Source organism: Barbus barbus (genome assembly GCF_936440315.1).
Source record: "Barbus barbus genome assembly, chromosome: 17".
NCBI lineage: Eukaryota > Metazoa > Chordata > Actinopteri > Cypriniformes > Cyprinidae > Barbus > Barbus barbus.
In genome coordinates this window covers 22,778,769-22,800,857 of record NC_136745.1, presented here as the reverse complement: position 1 = coordinate 22,800,857, position 22,089 = coordinate 22,778,769, and the positions used below count along the sequence as shown (strand labels likewise).

The 22,089-nt window shown below is 36.6% G+C and overlaps 1 protein-coding gene across 1 annotated transcript in view; it reads right to left on the bottom strand.

Moving 5' to 3' along the window:
- The window catches only part of LOC306883073 (glutamate receptor 1-like), a gene marked incomplete at both ends in the record, with an annotated part of 67,018 nt that overhangs the window by 9,158 nt on the left and 35,771 nt on the right, over positions 1–22,089 (bottom strand). Inside the window, 6 exons of the mRNA XM_079438153.1 lie at positions 1,314–1,561; positions 1,639–1,837; positions 17,462–17,895; positions 18,420–18,626; positions 21,521–21,631; positions 21,889–21,993. Coding sequence (XP_079294279.1) covers positions 1,314–1,561; positions 1,639–1,837; positions 17,462–17,895; positions 18,420–18,626; positions 21,521–21,631; positions 21,889–21,993 — 1,304 coding nt within the window. The remainder of the gene's footprint in view (positions 1–1,313; positions 1,562–1,638; positions 1,838–17,461; positions 17,896–18,419; positions 18,627–21,520; positions 21,632–21,888; positions 21,994–22,089) is intronic.

Sequence of the window (22,089 nt, the reverse complement as noted above, 5' to 3'; positions counted from 1 at the left end):
TGTCTCTCTCCCACTCCATCCACGCTCTCCCCCTGTTCGCTTTGCTATAAGGTGACCCAAAAAATGACTGTACAATTGTTATGAGGTCGTTTCCCCAAGGAGCTTATCTTATTAGAGAGAGATGGAGTTATTGAGGTTATTTCAACAGTTCCAAATTGCCCTTGCGAGGCCCTTTGCACTGCAATGAATGTAATATCATGTGGGCCATGGTCAGATGGGTACGTTCAAGCACAATAAATGTGACGTTAATGATGGTGGTATACAATTGAAATAACAACTGTTTACCTTATATTGCAGAGAATATAAAAGAAACATGTTAATGTCTACATTCATCTTCAGAAGTGGCTTGCATAAGAATAACAACTGATTGCCTAATTTCTCTCATGCGCAAGTCACTCTGTGAGGAGAAAGCTTTCGTAATTCATAATGAAGGAAGAGAGAAAGGGAAATTAGCATTCGGTAAACCTATAGCTTCAAAGAGCCTGTTTAATGAAAGGACGGCGACATGTGCTTCCTAAAGAGCTTCTGAAGAGGGCGCATCATTTTCCTGCCATTTCTTATGCAAGCACTTCTGGTGGAGTGTGCTGAAAACCCCTTCAAGCAACATGAGGTACGGGCGGGATTTTGAACAGCTCCACACATAAGTATGTACACCCACACAACAGCATGTTCTGTTATAGCAGAGGCTGCTTAGTACAGTACTTCCACCCTCGCCCTTGGTTCAAAGGATGGCTTATTTAATGATGTCACGTATAACCATTAAAAAGTCCTTCAAAAAAGAGAAACCAGGCGAGTTCACTGAACAGCCGCAGCACTTTGGCAAAAGCTTGCATCTTATTCATAAACCACCCGCAATCCAGGTGTTAAATTTGGCACTGTGCAGTAAGTCATTCTCAGCACAAATGCGTTGTTTTTCTATGTAAATTAAGCTTATTATAGAATGTGTCTTGTTTTCAGCAATCGTGTCAGCAAAAATTCATCAAATGATGGTGAAGAGCACATATAGACTATACAGTGTACTCAAGCATACTTGGCATTTTAAAGAGCTGATTTAGATGTCAGGACTGCAGTGATAGAGTGATGCTGTACAGGTTCAGTAAAGTATGCCAGATTGCATTAGTCTGCTGTGTCCTTCATAACCTAGTACTCAGAACTGGCTAGCAAGTTTGCAAAATGCAATATGAAAATAGATACTACCCCCATAACCCCTTTAGTACTGTATCCAGCCTCTACCACAACTGAATCACCATCAGAAGTTAGTTTAGTACTGGTTAAATCCATACAGTTAGCATACAGTGGACAGCTGGCTTTACCTGAGAGGGGATCCTTTTGGGGTGGCGATGCCGTAGCCTTTGGAGTCCAGGTTTCCTCCGACCTTCATAGTGTCACAAGGTTTGCGCTGCTCGATGTACTCATTCATGGTGGACTCCAGCAGGTAGGCATACTTCCCTTTGGATTTCCTCACCCGTATAACTCCTTCATCTGTGGTTTTCACAAACACTGAGGGGTCTGCAGACTTCATATACGACCACATCTTCTCAAAGACTGCGATCTTTGATCTCTAAATGAGGAAAGAAAGTAAAATATTATACATTTGCAAATATACTTTTTTTTAGGTTAACATTTCATGTCTCTTACCCTGAAGAACTCTTTGGTGGAACCAGCATCTAGAGTCCCGTAAGCAATCTCAGTCTGTTTGGCCAGATCCTCTGCACTCTCGATTGGTGACACCATCCTCTCTACTGTGAGAAAAGCAGCTAGGTTGGCTGTGTATGAGGAGATGATGATCAGAGTGAAGAACCACCACACACCACCCACGATACGGCCAGAGAGAGACCTGTGGAAACGCAATTACATACATATATAGTGGCCTCAATAAATAAACTTATGCACACATAAAAAAACCTGTGTTTGTATCATAAAATCAAACACCAAACCAAGTAGCATTTATTTGAAAGAAATATAGTACAAAACATACTCTTGATTTTCAAATATAAAACAACAGATGTACAGTGCAAAATTAAACATGTAAATCCTTAGCAAATGCAAAAATGTATATCCATTTTTCGAAGGGTAGGCTACATATAATACTGTAATGTCTAAATTCACTTATACAGCATTTCAAATTATAGATTTTAGTTTTTAGATTTTATTTTTAATTTGCACTACTGTTCAGGACAATGTTTGAAAGTCTGCATTTATTTGATCAAAACTACGGTAAAGCAGCAATATTTTGAAATACTATTACAATTTAAAATGTATTTATTCCACTTCATTCCAATTTTCATCAGCTGTTACTCCAGTCTTCACAGTCACTTTCCTTCAGAAATCAGCCATTTCATTCATTTATCGGTTATCAGCCATAACATGAACATAATTATCAGTTTATCAGCCAGGATTTTATTCAGGAAGAGCTGAATATTTTAAATTTGTTCTGCTAAAACAATTCAGAGAAACTAATGGAAATCACATGCTCAAATGGAGATCCATTATGAGTTTATCAGGTGTATTCGTTCAAAAAATCAAATCCCATTCTGAGGAGGACTGAACATTTTCTACATCCAAACCATATTACAAACGCTGGCCTGCATGTAGCTTCTTCATGCACACGTTAATGCTTACAGTGGTCAGAGGTCTAGTCTGTTTGATACGCTGCTCTCCGTCTCCACTCAGCTATAAACTCTTAGTGAAATGTGCTGAAACAAGATAAGGCCCATCACAATGCGACTCACAAGCAGTGCATTAATCTCACTTTTAGAAAGTTGCCAGTATGTTAAATTAATATATGCATATTAATTACCAGGGATTAATGGTGATGAGAGCACTCAGCCGCCACTGTAATTGCACTTTAACCAATAATAATGAAAAAAAAAAAATACTAATAAACGTGAAAAAACAAAACAAAACACATTTGCCCAAATCCCCAAAGATGAGTCCCTTTCTTGCTCAAGTGTGTCTAACCAGAGTACAACAAGAAACGGTGTGCGTAAAAGCTTCCAGGGAAAGTAGTTGTTCGATATGTGTGGTGGAACAGAAAAAGCTGAACGAAAAACAAACGCACGGTTTAATCATTTAAGCTGGGAGGGAGGCGGAACCCGGCGAGATGAAAGGCTGACGAGATGGCAACAAACAGAAATATGAAAAGGCAAGAACCTGTGAACCCTGTGAATGTGCAGTGATTGTCAAAAGAGCGAATAAATGTGTATTTAAGAGAAAGAGCATAACGAATATTTGATTTTATTCTTCAAGGGCTGGACTGATATATCGCAGGCCACAAATAAAAAAAAAAGGTAAAAGAGAAAAAAAAGGAAGAACAATTTCACCCCTGGCCAAATCCTGAATCCAGAACACCATGCGACAAGAATATTTTTTAAACCAGACATTTGGGGTTGGGCTCTAATCCCATGATCTGAATGAAGCTCAGGCAGGCATATGAGATCAATTTAACATCTCTGAGGGATTTCTAGAATGACTACCTGGGGTGTATTCCAGAAAGCAGGTTATGTGACATACCCGGGTAAGTTTGAGGATAAGCGAGCGGATAAACTCGGCTTTCGGTTCCAAAATCGGAGGTTACTTTTAGGGTATGTGAGTAACCATAGTAACTTGCTCTCTGAAGATAACCTGCTCCGGAGAAGAAGAACAAAAGAAGAAGAAAGAAACAGCATGTTGCGCTTTTTCTTAGCATCCATTTCCATAGTGACTCGTCGATTCGTCGCTCTGTTGAGAATGTCTTGAGTCTTAACCAGGAACATACTCTGTGTTGAATGAACTTACTCCCAGACGCGTTTTTGGAACCACATACCTCAAGTAAGCAAGGTTTGGGGTTAATCAACCCAAAGTTCAGGGTTTAGCTGAAGGTAAGTTAACTGTGCTTTCTGGACTACACCCCTGCAGGCCTAAGACATAAACAAAACCAGGACCGCTCTCCCCTGAGTTCCTGGCAGGTGCATTGTGTGAAATGTGTTTACAAATATAGCTGTGTACAGAAAGCTATGTAAGCACCTAGTGTAAGATGGGAAATTTATTCGCTGAATGGTTTAGTTCACAGCAGTATTATAATGTAATGACGCTGGTAAATCAATATTCAGTGTGACCAGGCTACACCGTAAAAATGATTCATGACAGGACCTGCCCAAGTGTGCTGAGTTAGTGCTAAACTGGTCTGATGAAGATGCTGATGTGTTGTGTCTGCTATTTATTCAGCCTCATAAATCATATTAGCTAATTACCTTTAAATACACGATACATATTCTGACAAATACAGCATTCCATATTTACAACCGCCAAATAACAAGCTAATCAAATGCAAACGCATACTGAAGTACATTTATTTGAGTAAATGAAATGGATGATTCAATACTAAATGATGTCTTTGATTAGTCATTTCAGTAGTCTCCATATTGTGATTGAAATACTGAAGAATGCTGCACACAGTAAACGTGACCATCTCACACTTATGTTACACTGACAAAAGATGGAATAAAATAGATGAAAAACGATTTTATGTCTAAAATAAAATAGTTTAACTATTTTATTAGAGATGAACTTAAACCTAAAATATTTAAACATTAGGAATTTTGCTTTTTCAAAAAAAAAAAAAGTTTAGGCTGAGGCACTAAATTTACTAAAACTGAAATAAAATAAAGTAAAGCTAAACTGAAATATTTAATAAAATACAAATATAAAAAAATTATAAAATTAAAAAACTTGAAGCAAAATTAAAATGAAACTGAAAATATAAAAAGGTCATTTAAAATCATAATAAATACTATAATAGTATATAAATTATACTAAAATAACACTGGTAACTATAAACTTTTGCATGTTACATAATTATTAAAATATACGATGATTAAAAGATTAGAAATAAAATTAAATATTTTCATACGTTCATATTTGAATGCATTTTTAAATTTAATTGTAACATTATTATTATTTTTTAACATAATATTCTCTTGATTTACATAAGGACATTTATACAGAGATACAGCAAACCACAGTTTTTGAGCAATAATCATATATTTAAAAAGCTTTGCTTCGCCACAAAGCAAATGAAAAAATAGCCGGCAGTGTTTAAAAAAAACAAAAACAGATTTAAGCTCAAGCAGAAGCCTGCGCCAAATGGCTGTATCAGCAGAATGAATGAAAACACAATTAATGCATGGTAATCCTTATATAGCCCGTGCACACTTAAAGTAGTGCATTTTAAGCAAATCAGTTAATCACCTAATTAATATTCATGAGCCAAGCTAATAATGTTGATGTCTCCCTCCCAGTTTTCAGATCATTCCTAAAGCCATGTAAAACATCAGCGGCCTGTGAAAACCCTCCCAAGTCAAACTCTGAAAATATACCACAGGCAAAATGTGCACAAGAGGCTGGGGCACCAGAAATTCAAAGCTGGCGGAGGGAACTGCAGCTCACAGCTCTGATGTTGTTTGACAGCTTTTGCCAGGCACCGTTTGAGCGGTGTGAAGCTGACACACTGATCTCATTCCTGGTCACATGTCAAAATCTCTCCGTGCTTAAATCCACACCGCCCCCTCCTCTTCCTCACGAGGTCAGTATTTACGCTCTGCATGTATGGAATGAGACGATTATGCAAATGGCGTTTACTGCAATTAAATGAGAGAAAAACTGTGAGAGATTTCCCTAATGTCTGCATAATATGCTCATTTCTCAAGCAAGTATATGTGACTCTGTATGAAACTGCTGTGGTTTATTTGTGCACTTTTAATGTCATAAATCTCACAGATCTTTTTAAAACAAGCTTGGCTCAGAGTCTTGTATTTAGACGGACGTGTAAGTGTCTTAAGAAATCCATTTCTGAGATAAAGCTACCCTCCCATGTTTTATAAATTATAGCTATAATCTTCTGCACTGGCCTGTTCAAGATATCTCACTACTGAAGGTGGCACAGATATCGACTCCCTCTGCAACAAAACACACACACAGTACACATCCAGAACCAGCATTAGACACAGTATTCATCTACAAAACACAATTCACCCACTGATAAATCATAACAACCAATCTGTAATGAAAGCCATATGTCCTCATGACTTTACACACACTAATATAGCACATAAAACAGGTTTAAATGTATAGTGTAAATGTATATGACATTTTCTATATCAAAATCTATCCCTCACACATTTTCATCTTTTAAATTTTCTTTACTTTGTATGTTTATTAAGCAAGTTTCCTCAACTGGCTGTTTCCCTGTAGGTAATATCAGGTTTTATTATTCTTGTCAGCACATTTGGTTCCTATAATGTAGGCTAAAGCTGCCTCACACACACACACTCTCACACACGGATGGTGGTACTCAGCCAGCATTGCTCTCACACTGTTAGCTGTGCCACTCCAGAGGAAACACCCATATCTTTCAGTGTTGCCATGGCAGCACTGTCTTCTCTCCAAACAGGCAGCTGAGATGGGTTTTGTCACCGAACAGCTTTCAGTTGACGCTGAACTGACTGAACCTCATCTACAGCCAGCATGCATCTGTGCAGCACGCAAAACCCACTGTTTGTCCTCTATCTATCTATCTATCTATCTATCTATCTATCTATCTATCTATCTATCTATCTATCTATCTATCTATCTATCTATCTATCTATCTATCTATCTATCTATCTGTCTGTCTGTCTGTCTGTCTGTCTGTCTGTCTGTCTGTCTGTCTGTCTGTCTGTCTGTCCTGTATCTTAGATAATAAGATGTTACTTCAGTGCATTAACTAGATTAACAACTTTTAAAAAATGTTAGTAAATGTTGAAATGTCTGAAGTATCGTGATCTAAATTGACGGTAAAGACATTTCTGTTTAAAAAAAGATGTAGAAAAATTTAAGTTTGTAAATAAATGCATAAAAAGGTATGCTCTAAAAGTATACCTTTAAAGAGTATAATTCATCAAAAAACACAGCCAACACCAAATTTCATGTATGCAATCCTAAATAGGTATTACAATGTACTGGTACAAATATTTCAAGGCACAGTTTATCCAAAAACTGTTTTGTTATAATTTACTCATTTCGTATAAACCTGTTTGACTTTCTTTTCACAATGTAGCTGTACACAATGTACGTTTCTAACACAATGTAGTTAAAAAATCTTCAAAAAATTATTTTATATTACACAAAAGAAAGAAAGTCATACATGTTTGGTATAGCATGAGGTTGAGTAAATAATTTTTAAGTGCACTATCCCATAATTCTTTTGTGTGTTATTTGATAAATTAGAGTGCAGGATCAACCACTGTGTTAGGTTAATGCTACGTGGAAAATACAAGTTTATTAGGGAAAGTAGAATCTTTAATAAAGCTATGCATTTTGGGCATGTAATTTCTGTTATTTCATGATCTGAAACACGATAATAGTGCAGGTTTTTTCACTGGAAATAAATGAGCTGATGTGAGGCAGATCATGAGCGCTTAGCTAAATATGCAGAACACTGGACACAGACTCAGGCAGTTTCTCTAAATAACTAATAAGCGATGTAACTCCTCAGAGGAAACGCAGAGAGAACTGCAAACAAAGTCTAAGTGGAGTCCTCCAGGGACTGCTTCACTGAAGATAATTAAAAAGAAAACTGTTGCTCCTCCTGTTCTTATGTTCATTCTCTCTCTTCAGGAGGCCTGTTGCACAACGCATTAAAAAAATAGACCTCATCAAACTTTTATCTTCCCCAAAAAGCTTGTCTGACAGTATCTTTTAATTCTGTCTTTATAGATCTTTGAATATGACACAGTGGAATTAGCTAAAAGCAGCACAAATAAGGAAAGAAATGTATATTGACAGACAAAGAATATTTTTAGGAATTTAAATGAAACATCAAGGAAACCAAGCAAGCGCCACAGTAGCATGAATATTACAACGACATGCTGAATTTCAACATCAATCTGCATTGCCAAACAAATATAATTGTTGTCATAATGGATATAATGTGCATGGGGGAAATATTCCATTACTTCTGAATCTTTTATGAAGTACAGTATCTTACAATTCATTACTGAATTTATTTGATTGTTTGAAGTGTCTTGATCTAAAGTGATGGTAAAGACATTTATGTTTTTTTTTAAATGATGTGAATGTGATTCTATTGAACTTTATAATTAAAGAATCCTAAAAAATTATAAATAATTGATTTCTGATTTCATGATTTCTGAAGGATCATGTGACACTGAAGATCAGGGACGTGCAGAGAGTTCCTTATGGGGCAGGGGCTCAAATGTAAATTAGGGGCAATATAAAAAATAAATAAATATATATACACATACATACATATATATATATATATATATATATATATATATCAAAAGTTTGGATACATTACTATTTTATAGTTTTGCAAGAAGAAATTTATGGTCATCAAGCCTGCATTTATTTGATCAAATTAAAATATGTTTTATGCAATTCTGATTTATTATCAATATTGGAAACCTGTAATACTTTTTTCAGGATTCTTTGATTAATAAAAAGTTAAAAAAGCACAACATTTATTTAAAATATAACTTTTGTAACAATATACGTTGAAAAGCTTGATGTCAGTATTTTTTTATAATTTTTTTGAAAGAAGTTAGTTTTCATTCAGCAAAAATTTGCGAAATTGATAGAAACAGTGATCGTAAAGATTGATATTGTTTGAAAACATCTCTAGTTTGAATAAATGCTGTTGTTTTTAGTTTTTATTTATCAGTGAACCCCAAAAAAGTATCATGGGTTCCAAAAAAACCCCCTAAAAAATAAATATATATAAAAAATAAGCACCACAACTGTTTCCAATATTGATAATAAATCAGCATTTAGAATGTTTTCTGAGGAATCATGCACTGAAGACAGGAGTATGATGCTGAAAATGAGCTTTGATCACAGAAATAAATGATATTTTAAAGTATATTAAAATAGATAAACATTCTTTTAAATTGTAATAATATTTCACAATATTACAGATTTTTCTGTATTTTTGATCAAATAAATGCAGGTTTGATGAGCATAAGACATTTTCATAATGCTGCATAATTATCAAAAATGGTAATATAATATAAAATCCTTTCATGTCACCATTTCGCCAGCCTACACTTCACATAATAGACCTGTAGGTGGCACTTGGGCTTCATTAACTATAATAGTTTCATCAAATAGTAAACGGTGCATCATATATAAAGAGCCTTCCGAACAGACTGTGGAAAATAAGTCAAGCAAAATGCACGCAACCCATAACAACGCCTCAGATTGACAGATATAAAAAAAAAAACGGGAATTTTCCAACTTTTGAGCGATTAGTTACCGTTTTGTGCACATTGTCATGTTAATTATAATTCAAATACATTTTCTTTTATTGACTACAATATCATTGCTATTTGTCTGAGAGGGGCACTTTTGAATAATTTTGAAAAAGGGCAGGGACTTGAGCCCCCAAAGCCCCCCCTTCTGCACGTGTCTGCTGAACACTGGAGTAATGATGCTGAAAATTCAGCTTTGAACATATAATATGATTGAGCAACTAGTAAGCATATTTGGTGTGTCCAGAGAGAGGTTTCCGCGCTTGTTTGACTCGTGCCTTACGCTGAAGTGAAGCTGGAGGGCGCGTCTGAATCGTCTCCTGTCTGATGTGGTCACAAAGACGTTCTGCGACTGAATAAATATATATATATAAATAAAATAGTGCTGTCAAACAATCACGATTAATCGCATTCAAAATAAGTTTTTGTGCATGTATATGCATGTAAATATTTATGAAAAATATGTTGTGTATTAAATATATATAAATATATAAATGTACAGTACATACATGTAAATATTTTCAAAATATATACTGAATGTGTGTGTATACATAATAAATAAACACAGTACACATACATGTAAACAAAAACTTTTATTTTGGATGCGATTAATCGCGATTAATCATTTGACAGCACTACTATTTTTTTATTAAATAAATGTAACCTTGGTGAGCATTAAAGATTCCTTTCAAAAACATTACAATTGTTTTGCATTTTTTTGTAGCTGAAGCACAATTAACATCTAGGATTCACATGATTTGCAGAACTTGTCACAGCCACTTCATTTTCGTTATTCTCAGTATGACTAAGGGTCACTTAGTCATTCACACAAAGGTAGATGTGTCCAGTGAGCACAGAAATGCACAAAAACCCTCTGAAAATGAAGAGTAGAGCAATATTTTATCATCTACAAACTTAATCACTGTAGCAGGTGTGATGTGGGCCACTAGGGTACGTTTGTGTGTGTTGGTGTAATGACACAAAATGACGTTTGATGTGCCATTGTGGGCAGGGTGCTTGGGACATGGAACAGATCCTTGTCCTGTGAGAGGCATCATCAGTGTAACAGGATCCATCAAACACTCAACAGCTCGATCCGCTCTGCTCTTAGTACAGATCACCTAACCGACCTGCTATGTGCTTCTGGAACATAGATGAACAAAACGAGCCAATTGACAGAAGTACAGCAAAGCTCAGAGGAGCAAACCAAGTATGACACAAGGGACAATGTGCTCTGTCACTGAAAGCATGTCATTTCTTTCTGGAGGCTGCGGGGGACTTCTGCCAGAGTCAATGAATCATGAAGTCACTGGGAAGATTTAGAAAAATGTACATATGTGAATCTGAACACTTACCTTTCATAACTAGTGTTGACAATCATAGTTCCTGTACCACTTTGTTACAAAATGTTTATATTTCAAATAAATGCACTCAAATATATGTTCTTTTGAACATATTCATCAAAGAATCCTGAAAAAGTGTGATGTATTTCATGAAAATATTATGCGGCACAGATGTTTTCAAAATGTATAATAATAATAAAACATCATAAAAAAATCCTATTATAAATAAATATAGAGTAAATAAATGTATAATACATTTATAGAATTAAATTATATTTTTAAATATTATACAGAATTTTATGTAATTGTATATAATTATATATTATTATATTTGTATTATTATTTTAATGCAATTTTATATATTTAATATATATATATATATATATATATATATATACATACATACATACATACATATATACATACATACATACATATATATATATATATATATATATATATATATATATATATATATATAAAATATTGTATGCATTACTGATAGAAAATATGTGACCCTGGACCACAAAACCAGTCATAAGGGTAAAATTTTGAAATTGAGATTTATACATCAAGTTGAATAAATACGCTTTCCATTGATGTATGGTTTGTTAGGATACGACAATATTTAGCCGAGATACAGCTATTTTGGTATCTGAAAATCTGGAATCTGAGGGTGCAAAAAACAAACAAACATCTAATTAATGAAAAAAAATCCCCTTTCAAGTTGTCTAAATGAAGTCCTTAGCAATGCATATTACTAATCAAAAATGAAGTTTTGGATATTTACAGTAGGACATTTACAAAATATATTCATAGAACATGATCTTTACTTAATATCCTAATGATTTTTGGCATGAAAGAAAAATCTATAATTTTGACCCATACAATGTATTGGTGGCTATTGCTACAAATATACCTGTGCTACTTATGACTGGTTTTGTGGTCCAGGGTCATATATTACAGAAATATTGTATAATCTATGTATATACCCCATAGTATAGTGTGTGTGTGTGTGTGTATGTATAGATATATACACAGGTGCATCTCAAAAAATTAGAATATCGTGAAAATTCTTTTTTTTTGTAACTTATTTCAAAAAGTGAAACTTTCATATATTCTAGATTCATTACATATAAAGTAAAACATTTCAAAAGTTGATGATTTTGTTATTATACAAAATGTTCTATAATTTTGATGATTATAGCTTACAGCTAATGAAAGTTTCAAATCCAGTATCTCAAAATATTAGAATATTTACATTTGAGTTTCATTAAATTAATTAAAAAATAAATAATTACATATATATATATATATATATATATATATATATATATATATATATATATATATATATATATATACACATATACAGTAAATATAATTTTTCTTATGATTTTAAAACTTATAAACGAATAGTCAACAAAATCATGTGACTATAAAGAAAAGAAGAGAAGAGAAGAGAAGAGAAGAGAAGAGAAGAGAAGAGAAGAGAAGAGAAGAGAAGAGAAGAGAAGAGATGAGATATGAGATTGTAGGCACCGGTGTCTGAGGAGATAAACATTATCTTGAGTGGCATGCATAAATTAGGCCTGATGGGGAGGTCTGAGTGACAGGTCTGACATTTGGAGGGATTTTTTCTCCCAAAGAATAAATAGCACATGAAGGGGCAAAACATAGTCTGGCTGTTACCATCGAGCGTCCAGACCACTCACCATTCAACCTATCAGCGCTCATTAGACGGGAGGACTAAGTGTGTAAATTCAAATGCAGATGATCACAGAGAGAAGGAGCTCTGACTACCCATGATTAAAGAAGCATAATGGAAGTTGTTAATGCTGCTGCCGCACTCTACCGCTCTATCGTCCACTTTCTCATTACTAATTAATGTCATCATACAAACAGAATCGTGAATATCCAGTCACGCATGACTACTCATACAGCAGTGTCTGAGGTGAGGTGTTCAAGACGGCGAAACATGTTCACCCGCAATGCGGATGCCATCCACAGCCCAGCCTCCCTTGTTTATAGAACTTCAGTGACACGGAGAGAAAAGATATAATCACTACAACATTGTCGATTCCACTCTGCAGAGCCTGAGTCACAGCGAGAAATGACAGGGAGAAATGACATGGTCTAATTAAGATCCTCTGAAGCCTCTCTGCGCCCCATCACAGGAGACATCCACAGGAAAGCGGCGTGCTGCTCTCCCTCACACCACTGACATTTCAACACCACTGCTGAGACAGAACAATCAATTCATAAAGGAGCTCACAGAGACATACACTGTCTGTATGTTCTGATATGCTGGAGGACAGACTGTACACTGTGCAGGATTGTACAAGATTTATCACAGTGAATCAGTGCAGGTCAAGGTCATTTTCCATACAACACAGCAAATTACTTTAAATAATTTTTTCCTCATCAGTTGTAATAGATAAGAAAGAGCTAGTCTGGTGGTGGTAATTGATGAGAGTAATATACACTCACTGGCCACTTTATTAGGTACACCTTGCTAGTACCGGGTTGGACCCCCTTTTGCCTTCAGAACTGCCTTAATTCTTCGTGCCATAGATTCAACAAGGTGTTGGAAACATTCCTCAGAGATTTTGGTCCATATTGACATGATAGCATCACGCAGTTGCTGCAGATTTGTCGGCTGCACATCCATGATCGAATCTCCCGTTCCACCACATCCCAAAGGTGCTCTATTAGATTGAGATCTGGTGACTGTGGAGGCCATTTGAGTAAAGTGAACTCATTGTCATGTTCAAGAAACCAGTCTGAGATGATTTGAGCTTTGTGACATGGTGCATTATCCTGCTGGCAGTAGCCATCAGAAGATGGGTACACTGTAGTCATAAAGGGATGGACATGGTCAGCAACAATACTCAGGTAGGCTGTGGCGTTTAAACGATGCTCAATTGGTACTAAGGGGCCCAAAGTGTGCCAAGAACAAATCCCCCACACCATTACACCACCACCACCAGCCTGAACCGTTGAGACAAGGCAGGATGGATCCATGCTATCATGTTCTTTACGCCAAATTCTGACCCTACGAGTGGTTATTTGAGTTACTGTTGGCTTTCTATCATCTCTAACCAGTCTGCCCATTCTCCTCTGACATCAACAAGGCATTTTCATCCACACAACTGCTGCTCACTGGATATTTTCTCTTTTTTGGACCATTCTCTGTAAACCCTAGAGATGGTTGTGCGTGAAAATCCCAGATCAGCAGTTTTTGAGATACTCAGACCAGCCCGTCTGGCACCAACAACCATTCCACGTTCAAAGTCACTTAAATCCCCTTTCTTCCCCATTCTGATGCTCGGTTTGAACTTCAGCAAGTCGTCTTCACCACATCTAGATGCCTAAATGCATTGAGTTGCTGCCATGTGATTGGCTGATTAGCAATTGAACAGGTGCACCTAATAAAGTGGCCGGTGAGTGTATATTACCATCATGCATCCTCATGCATTTAATGCATTCTTGCTAAATAAAAGCATTATTTTATAAAAAAAAAAATCAGAAGTGACAGTAAACTATTTTACATTGTTACAGAAAAAACAATGAAAAGGAATAAATTACACTTTAAAATATATTAAAATAGAAAACAGCTATTTTAAATTTTAACAATATTTCAGTTTTACAATGTTACTAATTGATGCAGCCTTGGTAAATAATAGAATTCTTTCAAAATCATGAATAAAATGAATATAACAGAACAGTATACAGAGCTTGCAATAAGCTTGCAATACTATTGTGGTTCTGCAACAGTATAATTTATTCATATCACAGTGCACACTGGGTACCAAAGTGACAGCATGGTGCTGTGGACATCCTACCATTATGTCAGCGTAAACTAGCTTCAGTAGGACAGTCATTGTTGAACATTTGGGGAAAAAAGCGACATTTAACAATTCAAGAAGTTTCATCAACACACTGCTTTTGCTCACGCTCTTATAGTCAACTTGAGAATCAACTTAATGCCAAGAATAACATCATAATAATATTAACAGCAAAAAGTGAGCACTCATGGTAAGCAAAGTGCACGCTGATATACAACTGCAGGCACTGCTGAACATAAAACCTACGCTAAAAGGTGTGAGAGATGTTACCTGTGAAACGGAACTCATGATTTACTCATCACAGCTCAGATTCTTAATGAGTCCCTGCCAACATACTGTACCCATTTGTAATTTTATAGTAGTAATTGTTCCCTCCAAAAACGGAAGGGTGCAATTATTGCTATGTTGATGGAATGACATTCACAGGCAAAATTGAAAAAAAAACCAAAAAACATATGATCTCTGTTCCAAATCATAATGAGCTTCCTTACTGTGTCAGGCAGCCGCCTTCTAAGGCAGCATCGTAACCAAAACGGAAGCGCAAAAGTGACTCGCTTAATGTCAGATTCCTCACATCAAGTGCACAGCAGACTCAACTGATTCAAACTGAATTTAGCATTAGCCTGTTCCTAAACTAACAGTGATATGCACACAAATCTTCTTAAAAATTCATTTTCAACTACACTAAACAGTTTCTATATATCATTTTCAATACGGAATGAAATGCTTTCATTAATAATAACTACTTCTCCCAAGTTTTCCACTAGCTGAGCTTGTTGCAGTGCATTCTAGGATTCAATATTCAATGCAACAGAGGAATTTTGTCTGAAATTAGATTAAATTAGAAAGCATAATTGAGTTGGCTACCATTACAGCTTATGATTCACAGAGAATGATAACAGAGAAAAATACATATACCTTGAATAAAATTGAAGTCACACAATATGTAATAAAACAGAAATATATCAACCACAGCCACATATTTATAACCACATATCATATAATATTTATTTTAAAAGAGGCTCACATATCAGATAGACATTTAATTATATTGCAGAACCTGGAATCTTGGATATCCATCTGTAATGTTAGCTTTAAGCATCAACTAGACTTAAATGTGTTGCCCACAGGTGTGAAAGCTGTCTGGTGCCTGAACACAGCCGCTGACATTTCTCTCTCTGAGACCTACTGCACTATCCCTCCCTGTGCCCTTAAAACCCACAGTCATTGACCTCATGTTGCCAGCTTCACCCTCTATTAATTAGGATTTTAATTGGTGACCTTTGAGAGTCCAGCAACTATGTAGAGAGAGACACTTCATCTCTGTCCCTGCGCACCAGCAGCACAGAGTAAAAGCCTCCGATGTAGCACTCACGGCGCTTTAATCTGCCTTTCAAAGAGCTGCTGTCGTCCTCTCATTAGACACTGTGGCATTAGGCTTGTGTCTGGTCCAAGTGGATGTGGAGCTCTGTCTGATCTTCAGAAATACTGCCATGTACCACAAACCAGCTGTGCAAAACTAAACTACAAATACAACTCAGTAATCTGCCAAGAGCCACACAACAGCACCGCTGAGAAATCACTAGACCTCAAACATTTAAGAAAGATTTGAACATCTTCAGCATGGGAATCGATATGATTGCTGTGAACCGTTGCGTCATTCACAACTGAAATCAAAGATGAGGAAATCATCATAATGAAATGCAACTAACCATACAATGGTATAGGGGAAAGGGAAGTGGTGTGTGGCCAAGTATGGTGACCCATACTCGGAATTTGTGCTCTGCATTTAACCCATCCAAGTGTACACACAGTAGTGAACATACACCTGGAGCAGTGGGCAGCCAATGCTGCGGCGCCCGGGGAGCAGTTGGTGGTTCGGTGCCTTGCTCAAGGGTCTCACCTCAGTCGTGGTATTGAGGGTGGAGAGAGTGTTGGTTATTCACTCCCCGCACCTACAATCCCTTCTGGACCTGAGACTCAAACCCATGACCTTCGGGTCACAAGTCCGACTCTCTATCCATTAGGCCACGACTGTATAGCAGAGAAAGCTAGCAAAATAAACTGCTCATAAACTAATTAAAGTAAATTGCTTCCCCTGTCTTGTTCTGCAAACGCTGTGTGCCCAAATCAAACTTTATTTTATTTTGCTGCAAATTCATCTGTCACTTGGTCAAAGCCAAATTAGATGAATGCCAACATGGACAGGTTGCATGTTATGCCGTCAAGTAGTAAAAACTACTGCAAAGTACTTCAAAGTAAAAAAATAAATAAAAAAACACAACCCAAATAACATTGAATAGAAATTAATTTGCAATGAGCATAAACTGTTTTGTATGGAAGCCCGATCCACCACTGAATAAAAAATAAAAAAGGTAATTGCGACTTTTTATCTTTTTTCCTCATGTGCTATAAAAGTCAGTATTGTGTGCTATAAATTCAAAATTCTCATAAAGAAAAAAAACTCAAAGTCGCAATTCTGACAAATAAAATCAGAACTGCGAGATATAAACTCACAATTCTGACTTTTTTCCTCAAAATAGCGAGTTTACACCTCACAATTCTGACTTTTTTTCTCACAATTGGGAGTTCTAAAGTAAGTGAGAAACATTTGCGACATTTGAGAGAAAAAAGTAAAAAAGTTTCATATGCAATTCTGTGAAAAAAAATCTGTTTATATCTCACAATTGTGACTTTATAACTCAATTGTGAATTTACATCTCTTTTTTTTAGAAAAAAAGAATTGTGAGAAAAAGAAGCCATTACCTTTTTTTTTTTTTTTTTTTTTTTAATTCAGCGGCAGAAATTACCTTCCATAGTTTTGTGCATGAACCCATCAAAGTTTAGAATCCAATAATAAATGTCTTCAATTTTGCGGACAATTTTTGTTCATGATTGTTGAGTCACCACTTTAGGTCCAACATGAAACTCTGAAGCAAAACCAGTTGCAAAAACACTGAACAAAAACAAACTGGCATCTTACCTGGGGGAAATGTCACAGCCCTGCTGCATGAAAGCTCCCAATGAGAACCAGAGACTGTTGAAGATGCCAAACTCATTGGTCTGCTCCTGACTCTGCTGGTTCTGGTTCTGCTGGCCCTGACCCGGTTGGGCGGACGATGAGGAGGGTTGGTTAGGGTTCTGCTCTGCTCCTTCCTCGCAGTCCTCTGCGTGCCACTCATAGGGACTGAAGCGGCTGACTAGGAAAAGCACCACACTCACGCCGATGTAGGCGAACACAATACACATCCAGATCTCATAGGCCAAAGGGTCCAGGAAGGAGAACACACCAGGCTTGGACTTGGTGGGCTTTTTGATCATGATGGAGATGCCGAGGCTCATGAAGGGCTTGGAGAAATCAATGACTTCCTCCCTGACCAGGGTGATGGTCAGTGGGGCCACAGCTACGTCAGCTTTCTGCAGAAGAATGTATGATGTTATTGCAATAAACACTAAATATATATTGTTAAACATATAATTAAATTACACATGGACCCAGGAAAGAAAGAAGTCAATCTGGGACACAGACCTGCTACAGTCATTTTTCTTATTTGTTGCGTTTATTGAAAATGTGTACATAAATACAGTGCAGACTTGTTCTTACCTCTCAACCTCAATCTAAACACCTTTCCAAAAATAGTTTTCTTCACTCTCTGTTATTATTACTGTCACTGTGGTGAAAATACAAAGCCTTTCGGTTCAATTACTGAAACTCGTATCATTCTGAACAGGTCTGGTTTTCTCAGTAAACGAATGATTAGAATTCTCAGTACAGGAATGTTGATTAAAATGATTCAGATTTTAAAACCAATCAGTTTTCTGAATCAGTGGCATAACTGGTAAATGGCTATTGGGTTCTTTGTGTTCTCTTGCATTCATCCTTAATACTTTGATATTGAAGTCCGGATATATGCAGAGAGAAATTAACACGTAGCACTTACACCATAGACGAGCTCTCCCACCATCCCATTCCACATCATGGTCTCAGGATCTCTGGCTCCATATTTCCCATCAGCCACTATCTTGAGTATGTAGTGGTATCCCACGTGTTTGGCTATCTCAGCTGCCAGTTCCACACAGTAACCTTCATACTTATCATTTCCTGTAAACTGCTCGTGGTTCTTTTTCAGCATGACATATGGAGATTCCTAGTCAGGACACACAGGTAGACAGACATATACAGTGAACAACAAAACATTACAGTATATTTGTGTGACAGACCTGATATCTGTTTAACTACTGGGGATTCTACACTAAAAATGTCAGAATAACTGTGTATCCTACTTTACTTTCAATGCAAATTGATGTTTTTGATTTTATATTAATTTAGATTTTCTTTTAAACGTATTTTTATTTTTGTTAAATAATATTAAATTACATTTATAGTTATACATTTATATATTTATAATTTATATAAAATTATTTTTATATATATTACATACATATACATACAGTATACAATATATATATTATACAAATTATAGATATGATGTCTGTTTAATATATTTAATTTAAGACATTTTCATTTTGGGCACTTTGCACCAGATGCGATACAATAGGCAATGCAGACAGCTCCACTGATTATAATGGGAACAATTTAGATTTAGTCTAATCCAGTAGAAACAGTGTAAGCATTATGGAAACCATATTTTAAGACACTGAGAGCCGTGGTAAGAAAGAGTTGACGGAGTAGATAAGAAATAGTGGTTTGTTACTTAAAACATGGTGAACTTGACAGGTTTATTTTCAGATGCCTTATTCTTGAGCATGAGGGACAGATCTGGCAATCAACTGTGAAGAAAGTGTAGGGTGATTCTATTTGTGGAAAGTCTGTATTATGAGTTAGCAGTTCAATCGTGATATTTCAGAAAGATTGGACATCCTGAGGAGATTACAGCACAAACAGCACCTGAGGCCCAGCTGACAGCTCACTCAGTAACATGACTTTTCTAAGGAGCTCACATTGAACAAATAACACGAGAGCATAAAGAATAATAGACTGGGCTGACGTAAAGGAAAGAAATTAAGCCTTTGCTGTGCAGCATAGGTTTGAAACTAAAAGCAAATAGAGCCACAGAGATGTAATTTTTCCCTTTCCAGAAACAAACCTCGAAAAAGTAAAACCCTTGATTACAGCGTCATGTCTGCAAACACTTCAGTATAACAAAACCCAGCTGTGCTGCAATGCATCTTAGAAACAGACAGTCCACAGTGGCAGTGCATTTCCTGCTAATGCGGACCTCCAAGATGGCTTATATGCTGTGTTTCAGAGAAACAGATCATTCTTTAGAGCACCCGTGGTGATGCGACTATTCCCAGCCTCTCTGATAAACAGTCTCTGTAGGGCAAACAGTATAGCTCAGACTTTTTCCTGCAACCCATCCCACTCCCTTGTGAGCTCTTAGCCCCTAACCCACACCGATGATCCATTACTGCTTTTTTGTCCTATCACCGATTCCCCCCACGTCCTTCCATCAGGAGGCCGGTCACTCTGCCCTTTCTCTGGCTGGGAAAGAGACGGGCAGTCTGCATATGAAAGGTTAATAAATGCCCTCTGAAGCCTAACTTGCGAGAGAATCGCTAAAATGCAGGCTAAGCCCAAAGATCTCTGCCGAACGTGGATAAAGAAAAGGAAAAATTAATCTTTTGTCCACTGCTGGCAATTCAATCCAAGGTTCCCCTTTAAGTATAAGATGAAAACACTGTGGCTGGAGGAGCAATAATGTCTCATTTACAGACAGCGCACAGAAGAGCCTTCATGCTTTTATCTGCACAGCACAGCATTGCCGTCTTCATACTGAGGGATAAAAACATGAAGGTGATGCATCAGCCATTCTAAGAAAGGGAAAATGGTGAAAAAGAATTATGAGATGGTGGACTGAGTCTGAATTCCTGTACTGCCATTCGACCAGTGTTGGGGAAGGATGATATTTTGCCAAGCAACTTGGCAAACTGCAGCCAAGTTACACTGAATCTATAAATCGTTCAAACAAATCAATTGACTAACATTCAATTCTACAGGACATTTTAGGAGAGCATGTTAAATTACTGTCTCAGATCTCTCGAGCTGTTTGCATAATAAAATATGACATACAAACAGTGCTATAATTTATTTCATGAAAAATATAAAGGTGTAGGGATATCTGGAATACATGACTTGCAATAAATTTGAATTAACACTACAACTTAAAATTTTGGGGTCTGTAAGATTTATGCTCACCAGTGCTGCAGTCCTTTGATAAAAAATACAGTAAAAACAGTATTATTGTGAAATATTATTATAATTTAAAATAATAGTTTTCTATTTAAATATATTTTAAAATGAGATTTATTTTTATTTACATTTTTAGCAGCCATTACTGCAGTCTCACATGATCCTTCAGAAATCAAATAATATGTTGATTTGATGCACAAGAAACATTTATTATTATTATCAATGCTGAAAACAGTTGTGCTGCTTAATGTATTTGTGGAAACTGTGATTATTTTCTGTGATACAGGATTGCGATACAGGGGGCAGTCGTGGCCTAATGGATAGAGAGTCGGACTTGTAACCCGAAGGTCATGGGTTTGAGTCTCAGGTCCGGCAGGGATTGTAGGTGGGGGAGTGAATAACCAACACTCTCTCCACCCTCAATACCACGACTGAGATGAGACCCTTGAGCAAGGCACCGAACCCCCAACTGCTCCCCGGGCGCCGCAGCATTGGCTGCCCACTGCTCCAGGTGTATGTTCACTACTGTGTGTACACTTGGATGGGTTAAATGCAGAGCACAAATTCCGAGTATGGGTCACCATACTTGGCCACACACCACTTCCCTTTCCCTTCTTTGAAATATTTTGTAATATTATACATGTCTTTGCTGCTACTTTTGATTAATATAATGGGTCCTTGCTGAATAAAATAATAGTTAAAAAAAATCTTACTTGGCCCCAAACTTCATAATTTAATAATAATTTAATAATGTCCCTTGATTAATAATTTTCAATCCCATAGAAGTTTAAATTAGCAAATCATGTAAATGATTTAAAGAAGACATACCAGAATAGTGGTAACAATATATGTGCGATTCTGAAGTCCATAAGTGTCATTACTGCCTGGCATGTAGGCCGCCGTGCTCACAAATTTCTCATCCTCATTCCAGTAACCCACCTGAGAAAAGATCAAATCAGGGACAGGAACTTGAGCATCATCAGAAACCTTTCTGAGATATCCCACAGGACACACTACATGAAATACAGTACTCATTTAGACATCCCAGAAGAAGTAGACTGGATTGCTGAAACAGTGACCATACTGGAGCTTATAAAGTGAATGTTTTGTTTAAACTATAAGTGAAGCAAGAAGTGTGAAACAGTCTGTCATATAGAGAGGCTTCCTAATCCTTTTCCTGATATTTAAGTTCTTACTTTTTTGGGTCCCGTCGGCCTGAGCTCCATCACACTGACAGTGTAGTTTGTCCTTCGTCCTTTCTCGTTGAACTGAATGTGTCCCGTTAGGCCTTCAATCCGAACCTGAGTAAAAATCACATAGGTGTCTTTATTTAGACAAAAAATCTTTCTTTCTCTCTCTCTCTAGTACTCCTCCTCTGAGGGGTGTACATCTCTCAC